General features: G+C 33.9%; 1 protein-coding gene across 1 annotated transcript in view; it reads right to left on the reverse strand.

Annotated features, from left to right (window-relative positions):
- The window catches only part of side-VII (sidestep VII), a 160,211-nt gene that overhangs the window by 58,645 nt on the left and 88,646 nt on the right, over window positions 1-12,920 (reverse strand). The window contains exons 6-7 of the mRNA XM_070638179.1: window positions 459-776; window positions 252-369 (exon numbers count right to left, since the gene is read on the reverse strand). Of these exons, the coding sequence (XP_070494280.1) occupies window positions 252-369; window positions 459-776 (436 nt within the window). The remainder of the gene's footprint in view (window positions 1-251; window positions 370-458; window positions 777-12,920) is intronic.

A 12,920-nucleotide genomic window follows, 5' to 3' on the forward strand; every position in this document is an offset into this window, starting at 1 on the left:
TCAACATCCTCTCTATCAAAACTCTCAACATTCAACCCTGCCAACAAAAAAAAAAAGGATTCTTCAATTTTCTACACATCAATAACAATGGCTACTTTACATGTTTTCAATTTCCTTGAACTCTCAAAAATTTATTCATATGTGAAAAAAAAAATAAAATCTGACCAAAAACTTGGCATTATATTCACAAATACATCAAATGTTATAAACATGATTATTATTTACATTGGGGATAGACCAAAAAAACTCACCATGTGATAATCGCTGGTGGTCGAGATCCCGCACTTTGACAGAGCAAATCATATCGACGTCCGGCTGAAAGAGGTTGATGTTGATGGGCTCCCAATAGTCGTATATTAAGTGGAGCAACTGCAATAAAATATGACAATTGTAAATGACAAAGGTTCTATATTCCCAAAAAATATGTGTATGATAAACATGTCAATAAATGAACTTACAATTCATATCTAATTGGACGGAGGATTCTATAGCGGTCGCTCTAGGATGATTTATTGCTTTGCACGTAAATCTAGAATTTAAATCTTGTCTACTTAAACGTTCTACTACAATTTCACTTCGTAAATATCGTCCACTTGGCACCATAAATGTTTCACTTTGAATCTGATATCCATCACGATACCATGTCAATTTTGGTTGTGGTTTTCCCCCAATTACATCACACTTGAGCTTCATTGTGTCACCTTCACTGTATGGTCCCACAACAGTGGTACGTTCGCTGTTTGATTCATCACGTATACTTATGCGTTCGGGGGGAACTGGAAGGAAGAAAATAATTAAAACATTAGAAAAATTAGAACTAGGTCAATTAAAAATGTGTAAAAATGATTGTTAGTTCCGAGCAGCACGATGTAGTGTGGGCACTGAGAAGAATGAATTCCTGGATATCGAGTCATATGAATGCAAATATGTCAATGCGAAATTTAGTATGGGTACCAAGGACCGTGGATTCTTGGATATCGAGTCAAATACATGCAAGCTTGCCAATGCTGAAGGCAAGGCCTTAATTGTCGAGAAGTTAGGCATCAAACTCGATAGCTATTTTATTCAGACGTGGGTTCGATTCCTATCATGAGTTGGACCTCTCATTTATTAAACAGGACAGGAATGAAGATCCTATTTGAGCCAAGACACACCTAAGACTAGAAAAGATAGCTTTAGTAATGTCAACAGAAATTTGGATGCACTTAGGTTGTCCACCACTGTCATAAAGTGTTGACAACATGACAAGGATTCATTCGATATTCTCGACATTACATCCAGCAATTTTCATGATTTATCTTAAAATTGGATCTAAATAAAGCATTACTGTAGCATTAGATCACCTACGTGTATGGCTGTTAACACGATGCAACATAACAAAGCCTTACCCACTCCATTGTGCTGCTCGGTAATTTTTACTCATTAAATAAAGTTTTGGCTGATACGACGTAAACACTAAGAGTGTGAGAGAGGAAGAGCTTAACATAAAATTCAATCGAAACCTTAAGTAAGTATATTTATAAACTTTTATACCATCCATTAGGTCGTAGATCAAGAACATGTACATAAAAGTTGGATATAGAAATTTCATATAAAAAACTTAGTTTTTTTTTGATTAATTGGTAGAAGCATATTTTCCATCTCAGCTCTATAGAAGTCACCCCCATACATATATTTATTCGGTATATGAAATCGCATTTTTTGTCGTATAATGTGTTTTTTGAGGAGGAGACGAACAAAGTTTTGTCTCGAAAAATAAATAAATTTCAACCCTTTTTATTCCTTCATCTTCCTTATTTCTTTTTTTGGTATGTGAACGACTTTAGAGTTCTAAAAAATAAAACTACAAAAGCTCTTTCACACATACACACTTTCACGCTCTGTGTATAAATCTATAAATTTTCTTATACCATACCATACCCTATTGCCGTATAGAGAAAAATAGTTTAAGATTCTTATATTCTCCAACTTTCATACTGCAAGCTTTACAATTTTTTCTTGCTTGTTTCTTGCTTCAAGTCAAGTTGAAAATGTCAAAGAGTAAATCATTTAAGGCGAAACCATTAAAAAAGTTTCATAATCATTTGACAATGGATTTTGTGTACGAGATTATTGGATGAAAATGTCATCCTTTTGACTTTTACATTGAATTCTTGTTTGGATTATTTCAGTTGAAAATTTCAGACATGGTACAATTATTGAGATGATTTGATGAGATACATTTGGATTGAGATGTGTTGGATGATGATTTTTGGTTCAAATTAGAATGTTTTGGGACATCAAACAGGCAATCTCATAATCATTAAATTGAGTGCCCATTCCTCCTCCTGTTTGTACTCCTCCTGAGTGCCTGTTTTTAGGCACGATATACCCCAGCATAGTTAACATAGCCTAGTTGGTCATGTTAAACAAAATTTTACTACGGCATACAAGTTGTCCATCACTGGCAACAACAGGAACGTAAAACAAAGCTAGTTCTGTACTTGTTGGACTTTGTGCCTTGGTCCAAAACAACAATCAGAGCTGTGTAATGAGCATTGTATAGAAAAGATAGTAATGTGTCAAATTTTATAGCAACTCCTGGTAGCTTAGCAGGTAAACGTACTTGGCATGCAATTAAATGGGCGTGAGTTCGAGTTCCGCTCAGGTTCTAGTGTGAGGAAGTTGGTTTGGAATCGAGTCCTACTCGGGCTACGTTGTTAGGAAGCTTGCATGGATTCGAGTCCCCCACAAGGACTATTTTGTGGAGAAGTTGGGTTCGGGTCTAACTCGAGTTTTTGTTTGGGAAGCTAAGATACCGATAAATAGTTCTTTAAAGCTGGATATTTACAAAATATAAGAAAGCACTCGTCTACTCAAGTCAATCGTCTGTATCCCCATACTCTCTGCACTGATCTAAGTTGTTCCATCCACAAAATATATGCGTTTTAGTAGCAATTGCTTTCAAATTGAGAATTTTCATAAAAATATTTTCAATTTCATCTAAAAACTGTTCAGAAAGCTGAAGCTCCATAGAAGTCCACATATTCTCCCCAAATGTAACTTCAATCATAATTTCTGCTTACTCATTCTCCCATCTTCATCCATATAAAAAATCCACATGTAAGCACAAGACATGTGAAATAGCTAGCACACAAAAGTTCACAGAATAAGTTTTAATGATTTTTATGAATATGAGTACTGCAAAATAATCAATTTATATCCAAGATGAAAACTTATGACTGAACAGACGCATGCAAGAGAGAAAAAATCCCAACAGAATTGCTTTTTTTTTTTCAAAGAACTTCAAAGACAGAAGCAAAAAATGCGCTAAAAAAGTATAAACTATGTGAGTAAAAATGGAAACGATGGAAAATGTCATACAAGCTTGAAATGTTTCTTAATGCATTACGATATGACTTTCAGCTATATTGAATTTGAAAACTGAAAAATTTTACTGTAAAAACTTATTTTTTTCTTCTCTTTTCTTGTGCCATTCATGTTGAAAGGATTTCAGGAGGAGGATGAAAGAAATAAAGGAGGTAAAATAAAATTGCAATCGCATTTAATTTTCAATTTCTTTCTCCTTTCAATCCACTCGATTTGTATTTTTGTGTATATTGGCAATGAAAAGCAGATGATGATGAAAAAGAAGAAGAAGAAGAAGAGAAGTAGAATGAAAAGAAGTAGTTTTATAGCATTTTCAATCAATCAACATTCCTCTTCAATTTTCAATGCATTCATGTAACGATCAAACTATCTTTACAGTTAAGGATGATGAACTAAAATAAATATAAAAGAGTTTGGGAGATTTATTGATCATGATTGAGTATTTTTGAGCGCATTACAGATTGGACAATGAACAATTTGTTACTTAAAAGTAATACAGGGAGGAGACATAGGTGCTAGATGCTGCTTCTGATTATACTCTAAAAAATAGTATGCTTGTCCACTACGATAGATAACGATATAGCTATAGAGAACGCTCATTAGAGCTAGTAACTACATAGCTCATGGTGAGAAGCCAGCTCTACTTTCATATAAATTCAACAAGTGCAGTAAGTACAGTACTGCACTTTTGGAGTGTCTGACCCTTGGGATTAACACAATGCTGAGGATAATGACCAGTTTTTCAGCAAAACTGCTTACATCTGTGTATTCATATGACATAAGGAAGAATGTAGTCATCGTATCAGTCTAGCATTACACAAGCAGTTCAGCGACTCAGTAAGGTGCAAGTTAGTTACAATTTCGACATTATTTTGGAACCAAGCTAAGCTCATGTAAGAATAGTTGGTTTTTAAGAGCATCTTGATGATAGAAAAGCTGGATTCCACTTAGATTCCTAAAGTTAGGATACAAAATTGTATAATACTGTCCAATTAGTGATCAGATTCATGAATTAATCATACCTCCAACAGATAAAGACTAATGACATTATGGTCAGTGCAATGCAGTTGCAAATGTTACTGTAATGTATTAGCTTCCTATTCAGACATTACTATTGGTGCTCTAACAGGTCGAGAGTATGCTTTCGTAGTTCAAAAAGCCCACTACGGTACTTAAAAGTGGTCTCTTTGCCTGTTAAGGGTGCAGCATACTGAGAATGGTTTGATGTAAGTATCAGCTCCAGTAAGAACGTATCAAAGTACATTACTACACAATCTCAAGAAAACAACCAACTTTGCATTAAAAAGTCAAAAAATTTCTCCACCTAAGTGCTGAATTCTTCTTCTGATTAATTATTGCATTGCTTAACAAGTGCTAAACTACGAAAAAGTTTAAAAAGTATCTGAAGCATCTGCTTCTAAAATAATTTTCACATAATTCAAGCTGAAACTTTTCACCGAAAAACAAAAAAGCCAAACAGACATCCAAAAATTTGTGTAAAAACAGTTCCACAATTTAGGAATCCACTTAAAATGAAAAGAAGTACACTAAGAATGATGAATAAATGAGAGCAATTTGGTAGTGCTTTAAGCAAAAAAACATTATTGTGAAATGAGCTGAAATATTTCAGTCTGCTTGAAATATTGAGGAATAAAAATTTAGTAGTCAGTCAGCTAACCACTCGAAATGGATGAATGTTCTCGGCACTAACAGCAGAATTTTCATTTGAACTTTTTTTTTGTGCCATTCTTTAATTTTTTTTGTTGGAACTGATCCATTTTGAGTCGATGAGGCAAAAAAGAACTGAAATGATTTTAAATGCGGATATATTGATGCGATTAAGGTGAACAAGAGAGATTAAAGTCCCCGAAAAAAAAGAAATTGAAAATTGGAAAATTCTTTGCCTTTACGGATCGCATTTCAGTCAGGCTGCTTTTTTCTATCAATAGAACGAAGATAAAAATTGAATCAAAATCTTCGATGTGTTTGTCATTCAATATTATTTTCATCATATTCCTTACATCCTGTCTGCTTTCTTATACTATGCATGCTCATGAATTTATTGTGTGACTTTCATTCACATTCATCTTTGATATATTTTTTTTTCATGACTAAGGCAGTGGTGGGCAACCTTTAATTTGTCGCGGTCACATCTTGGTGGTGAGCCTCGTCCGAAGCCATACACGGCAGACGTTCCATCGAATTTATAACATTTTTTGGGGGCTCAAACCCCTTTTAGCGACCCTAACAGCCAAATAATATGCTTTCATGGTCCACAAAGCCCACGAAAGCACCTAAAATCAGTCTCTGTGCCAGCCTGTCAATAATGTCCCGCGACACACAAGTTGACCACCACTGAACTACACTGTGTATCTTGGAAACCTTTGTAGAGCATTTCATTCATGAAAAAAATTCGTTTTTTTGGTTCTTTAATTAAATTTTCTTTTCTGAAGTAAATGTTTATTTTCAGCTTCTTTTTTTTGTAAATTTTCTCTTTGAAATATTTCAATAAAAAATTTTGTCAAATGAATCTTTTGATTAAAAATAAGACAAACTTATAGTAAAAAAATTTTGTATGAAATTTTCCGTTTAATTAAGGGATTTCTTTATAAATGATAGAATGATATTTAAAGTGGAGTGGACTGTTTCATATGGCATGCAGCCGATGAAATGACAGCTTAAGGTCGGGTTAACATTTGAATCTAGTTCTAACTGATAAAACTACAGGACAGTTTTCATCTGTGATAACAAATGGTGACATACTTCTGAATATTTGCCGAAGCAGACAAAGAGCTCGCTATAAAATTTGAAATAAGCTGAGAGGACGGTGATGAGAATGACTAAATTGTCTATGTAAGTACAGCTTGCTCATGAGAAAATGCTCTTTATTTGCTAGGGTTTATTTGAACTCAACTAAATTTGTATTGAATAGAGCTCGAAGTCGACTCAAATTTTATATAAGAAAGTTGACTCAATTCGACTTGACTCGACTTCAGCTCTGGTAGTATTTAGTTGTCGAGCTATGTGTATCCATGACTATTGTATGCTATTGTACGCTTCCATTAAAGCAAGACGTGGGCGACTAACATTGGCTTGCAAATATGGACACTTGCAGTCAATGAACGTGTTTACACTGCACTTGAAGTAAGACGCATAGTCACGTGCTCTCGAGCTCGTTATAGTGAATAGACATTGTCGTTTATTAAACGCAAACAAAATCAATTAAACAGCCTATGCTATAGAACCCGGTCGCTACATTATCAATATTCCCTTCCAAAAGTAATTTTAGATTTAAAAGTTTAGGAGTCTTAAAGAATTTTTGGGACTCTTATACCAATTTTAAGGATGTATTTTAGTATAAATGAATATACAATTCTTCCTTACATTGTCCCAAAACTTTAAAAGCAATAACATGTCTAGATAAACCTTCCCTTGGGTATTTTCACAGTTACAAGAGCTGCTTCAACCCTCTTAACTCTACATTTTGTGTAACTCACTTTCCACAAACTCCAAACTTCTAAAATAGAATCAGTTAGAACATGAAGAGGTAAAGGAATCCCCTAAAGAGACACCAACTTTTCCATCAAATATTCTTAAAGAAGAGAAGCAAGAAAAAAAAACTTTCAATTTCCCACGAGCTTTAAATCCATCTTTACCCCAAAAAAAATCATCATCAGCACCTCTCAATTTTGCATACAAAAAATAATCTTCAATCATGAAACTTTCATGCTATTTTCAAATGATTTCCATTTTATAGATATAATTTTTTAACGCTTATTTCGTTCCTACATGTCAAAATCATTACATATCCTATATCCTGTTTCTATACATACACATATGAGGATATTCGAGGGAGAAAGACAGACAACAAGATGAAGATCGTACAATATGTAGAACATAAATTTTTCATATTTTTTTATTCATCCCCATCCATTCACCCTTCCTTTTGACTTTATTCGACTTCCCTCAAAATGCGACACATAATCCGCATTTGATGAATAGCATATAATACTTAAAATGTGTGTACTTCAGAATGCGACAATATGGTGTTTCATCTAATCAGCTAAAGCTTATACAGATTTTGATACCATTAAAGATGCATTGATGAAAAAGACATCTGAGGATGGGATATATATATGTTTATGGCAACAAAAAATATATGAGAGGAGATATGAGACAGGTTTCGCGAGTGAATAAATTAAATTTAATTGAATCCGCTATGATAAAGTATAGAATGCGAGAAATGCTAGATGCAAATTTTTTTTTTTTTATATTTCATCATATATTTGTATGTACTGTTCCTGATTTTTTTTAGTGGGCTAGAGTTGAGGGACATTGAGATGTGTGAAGTTGCAGTTTGTCTAGTTGTTCGGCAGGCATGATCGATAAAAATATCTTTTAAAATTGTATGGATACTCTTTGAAGTATTATCCTTTACTGAATTGATGCCTAGAGGTCATTCATCGATTACCGTTCTAAATCATGGAATAATATGCTATACAGACAGAATAATGATTCATTGTGAAGGACAATCGAGCATAAAGGAGTATTTATTGAGAAATCTTATTGATATTGCACAAGCTGTCGATTACTTCACAGCTATAAATAAATATAATAGGTGCGGTCATCGTAAGCAGTTATGTGAAGTTATGGAGTAATCGGCAAGATATTTGGCTCAAATTTGGTTGTGGAAACTTGAATGTTGTCGGTTCGAATACAAATATTTCAAAATTTCTTCATTTTCAGAATTTTAAAATTCTAAAACTGAGCAGAGTACGACATAAACACGAAATTTGAGTTTTGAGCAAGGCTAGACTTAGGAACGGCTCAGAAACATGAAATATAGCGAGAACAGTTAGGACGAAAGCACCAAGATTACCATTAGTAATGGAAAATTGATAGAACGACCCTGAAAGCAGAGTTGGCAGGACTCCAATGTGGAAGCGACTCCATAGTCATAACTATACCTGAAATTATCACATTAAGTCAATAAAATATTAAAACTTGAGCCCAAATTTTATACTTGATCCGCTTTAAATCTGACGCCATGTGAGAGTCACACCAGCCTGGTGTCAGATTTTGGACCGATTAACCCTACTTGTGCTATTCGAGATAGTTGTTTGATTAAATTAAAAGTATTAGCATGTATGTTATGTTACTCTATTAACTCTATTGACTCTATTGACACAGAATGTTGTTACTCTATTGACTCTAGTCGTACGTGGCTCAAGTAAGATGAACTCTTGCACGAGACATCTCCTCCCTGAAAATGCGCCTTTTACCCACCCATACCCAATCACCAATCCCCATTTCCAACTTCCTCTCATATTATTATATATTCACCATTATACACATCAGCAGCTTATGTATAAAGTATCAGCACCAACAAGCAATGGCAGCAATACAATAAAATACAACATTGCTGCTTTTGCCGTTGCTAGTAGTAGCTGGCACAACTGCTTATGACGAAACATAAAGAATTCCTCTTTTATGGTTAAAGAAGAGGAAGTATAGAAAGAGAGAGAGAGAGAGAGGGAGAGAAGTAAAAAAAATATTAATATTTTCACCACATTCATCTTTCTTTCCAGATCTTTATTCTTGTTACCGCATATTTTCTTCAAAGAAAAACGAGATTTCAGCTTTTCACCCCGTACATGACAGACTGTGTATGGATATGGATTGGAATATTCTTTTCCTTATTTACTCTATTTCATTTTTTATCCTGAAAATTAATTTTCCTTCTCTTTTTTTCATCTTGAACACTCTTTTATCATATCCATAAGGAAAACAAGCAATGGAAATGAAGAAAAAAATAGAATAAAATGTAATGGAACTGAAGTGTGTCAAATTGAAATGTTGATAAATGCACGTGGAAAAAGAAGAGAAAAATTATATTTTCTGTATTTCGTGTGAGAATTTTTCCATATTTATAAAAAATGACCAATGTTGTATTTTTTTTTTATGCTCATAACAATTGTAGCAATTGAACTTGATGAATGGCTGAGTGGGTGCTAAGCGGAGAATAAATTTTCATATATTTTTATTTTTTAATGGTATTTTTTTAGCGTATTTTGTGGATGTTGTGGGGTTAATTGGCTGTGTTTCAGCTTTGTGTCCATTTAATTTAGTATTGTTGAGTAGACAAAATTACGTTATGACTATATAATGGCAAGATATTGCCTAGTGCAGTGATGGACAGTCTTGTTTGAGACACAGCACACTTTAACACTAGAAAATTAATCACGATGTCACACCATATTGATTGCTTCATATAATCGCCCTAGCGCAGCTCTGGATCTTAAAGATCTGAATAGCTAAAGGTTTTTTTTGAAGTAATAATCGTCTAAATTCGGGTTTTTTGAAAAACTTTCGAGTCACATTTGAGATTATGACAGTACAACAGTGCGTTGCGACCACTAGACTCAAGTCAGACAAGTTGTCCGCCACTAGACTTTAGTCAATGTCTAATTCTAACGTTTTTTAGTATATCAGACTTAGCATTAGAGCAGACATTGAAGTTTATATTAAATTTAGTATTAGACAGATATTTCCTTAATATCCCGAATTGGCAGAAGGTTTCGAAGGATAGAGCTGTCTTCAGACATTCCCTACGCGCGGCAATGGGTCCTCGTGCGCCCCAGCCAAGGAAGTAAGTAAGTAAGTATTAGACAGATATCGAAATTGACTCAAGTCCGCTCAGTTTCATTTTAAATTGGAGTTGACGTCAAGGTTTAATATTAGACTAGTTGAGATTCCCAATTAGGGATTGGAAGATGTTCTCTTTGATTAGTATTGTCCAAACTTTGTTGTGTCACGGGACAAACACCATAAAAACCTTCCAAGACGTTATGCTTTCTCGATATCCCGAGATATCCCGATAACGAGAAATCATACAAGACATGCGGTTCATGGCATTTTCAAAAAAAAAAATCGGCTACACCCTGACGTGACACGGCACACATTTTAGACAACACGGTCACATAGATTATACTGACTGTATATAGATCGTATTAATCTTACTCTCGATTGAGAATCTAAAATTTTCTATGAATATTCTGCAAGAATATGCCTCTTATATAAGCCCGTTCAGCAAATATAGATCAACATGCTCCACCTCCCTTCCTCTTCCCCTCTTCTTCTCTCATCTTCAAGCACAGCAAATAACAATTAAGCAGCTCATAAATACGAATCCCTATTAAATGCAAAATTCCATGAAACAACTCTCAGCCATATTATTTTCATAAAATTCATCATTAAAGTTTCATAAACCAAATGTCATGATCACATTCTCAGGTCCTTGATGTTGACTGAAAGCATATTTCCTTTTTACAGAACAAAAAAAGATTTTTCTCTTGATTTTTTTTCCTTTCATTTTCATAAAACAGGCACGAGAGTAAAGAAAAACTTCTGTCGTCAAAAAATTCAAAATGTCAGATAATAAAATATTCATAAATTTTCAATATTCTGAGAATGATGTCTGTAAATATTTCATTAGGTCATGAAATTATAACAAATCTTGATTTTTTCTCATTTCAGATTTTTTATAGAATTAAGATTGATGCTGGCGAAATGCCTCAATAGATTTAATCTTTTGACTAATTACTGCGGATTTTTCATTTTATGTCGTCAAAAGAATTTACGGATGATTTATTTTACATAATTTAATCGACCTAAATTATGATTTCAACCCGCATCTGTACAAATAAACCATATAGCATAACATTTACCCCATCAGTCATTGATATGTCTTAGCTGAAGGGGATATGATTGAAAATAAAATAATAAAAAAATGTTTTGTGGTTTATTATTAAATTTCTGAGCGGTAAATTGATACACATTCATGCTCGTCTATATTGTATTATGGTATAATTATGGTCATGCAAAATGCCATCATTCTATAATTGCTTATATGTATATATAACATCATTATAATGGGTTTGTAGATTTATGATGTTTAACTTTATTGTGAATTGCATAGCTAGGAAGGTCAAATGATGTTGTGGATACTGGAATTTTAGTATTGGTACGTGGAGTCAGTGCGTTTTTCAAGGATTGTCGTGAGTATATCGATCAAGAGCCTTTTTATTGGGTATGTCTTAGCTATTCCTTAGCTATACCCGGGTATTACCAACCTAAGCCTTAGTTTTACCTCGAGCATCTCAATGTAGACTCTAGAGCGTCGATAGGTCACCTCGTTGATGACTAAACATGAATATGAGAAGACGACAACACGTCAGCTGTTTAAGACCCATTGAGATGAAATTTGGCGCATTATACTGTACGTATAGATGGCTTCCATGACTATCTAACGGTATTTTCATCCTTATAGGCTTTGGAAACACTTATATGGCACTGTGACCACACCACGACTCATTGTCATTTGAAAATCACATCACGGTGACATGTGAGGCTGCTTATAGTCTGTCAGGGTCAGTCAATACAAGATAATACGTCTAATGAATGTTCAATGATGATTCAATAAAGATTCAAGAATTTGCAGCTGTATCATGCTAAATATTGGCTAACTAATTATATCAATTACACAGCATTATCTTTGTAGATGGATTAGAACATCCACTATATAACTAATATATGCAATATCTCACTATATTATACCCATCACTTAGTATGACCCCATCTCTAAGTATCCACATTCATTACAATATTACATTAATTTATCAAAGTATCGCTCTTACTTTAGGATCAAAATTCAAGTATGTTATTTATGTGATCAGGAATAATGAAAGTCTTATAATATGCTTTATATATATATAATTAGAGAAGAATTTTCAAAGAAAATTCCATTTTCATGATGAATAGAAATTCCTAGTCTAATCTGTCTTTTGCATGTTGCTCTTTTACTCTGTATGAAATCCGATAATAATTAAGGATTAAATGCCATAAAATGAAACAATGAAATGAATTTTCATTTTTGTGCAAAAAGCTAATTTAATTGCTGTTTTTGGGGAGGGGAGGGGATTGTTGGGATGTCAGGTAACAAGAGTGACATAAATTGGGAGTGGAATTTGAATTGATGGACTTGGAGGAGCTGGATGGGTCTTGTGGTGGGATTAGCGAAGGGCAGAGTTTGAGGTTGATTTGGGTTTTGTATGGGCAGGTCGACTTGAGTCGAACTCTTGTTCTGACCCTTATTGATTCACACTTATAGATTCATATGACTATAATTCTCGGAATATCTATGATATAAATCAGGGTTACCCATCTTCTCCTCCACTTTCACTGTAATAAGTAGACAGCCACATATCCATCCTTACTTAATCCCCAACCCATCCTTAACCCAACCCCCAATCCAACTCTACACAATTTTATACATTTAGTTCCATAAAAAATGAAATTAAAAAAGTTATTTTTTCTCATCTCGTCCACGACCAACAGCAGTAGTATATCCCCCCAAAAAAAAACAGCATACAAAATGGGATAAAAAAAATTTTGCAGTAAAATTAAATCAACCATAATGAGAAATATTGCATCTCCATCTTCAATCCACTTATGAATAAATTACAATCTCATGCATTCCATTTATTTTAGGT

This window comes from Chironomus tepperi, unplaced genomic scaffold (assembly GCF_022539635.2).
Source record: "Chironomus tepperi strain 1889 unplaced genomic scaffold, CSIRO-AGI_Ctep_v1 contig_171, whole genome shotgun sequence".
Taxonomy (NCBI): domain Eukaryota; kingdom Metazoa; phylum Arthropoda; class Insecta; order Diptera; family Chironomidae; genus Chironomus; species Chironomus tepperi.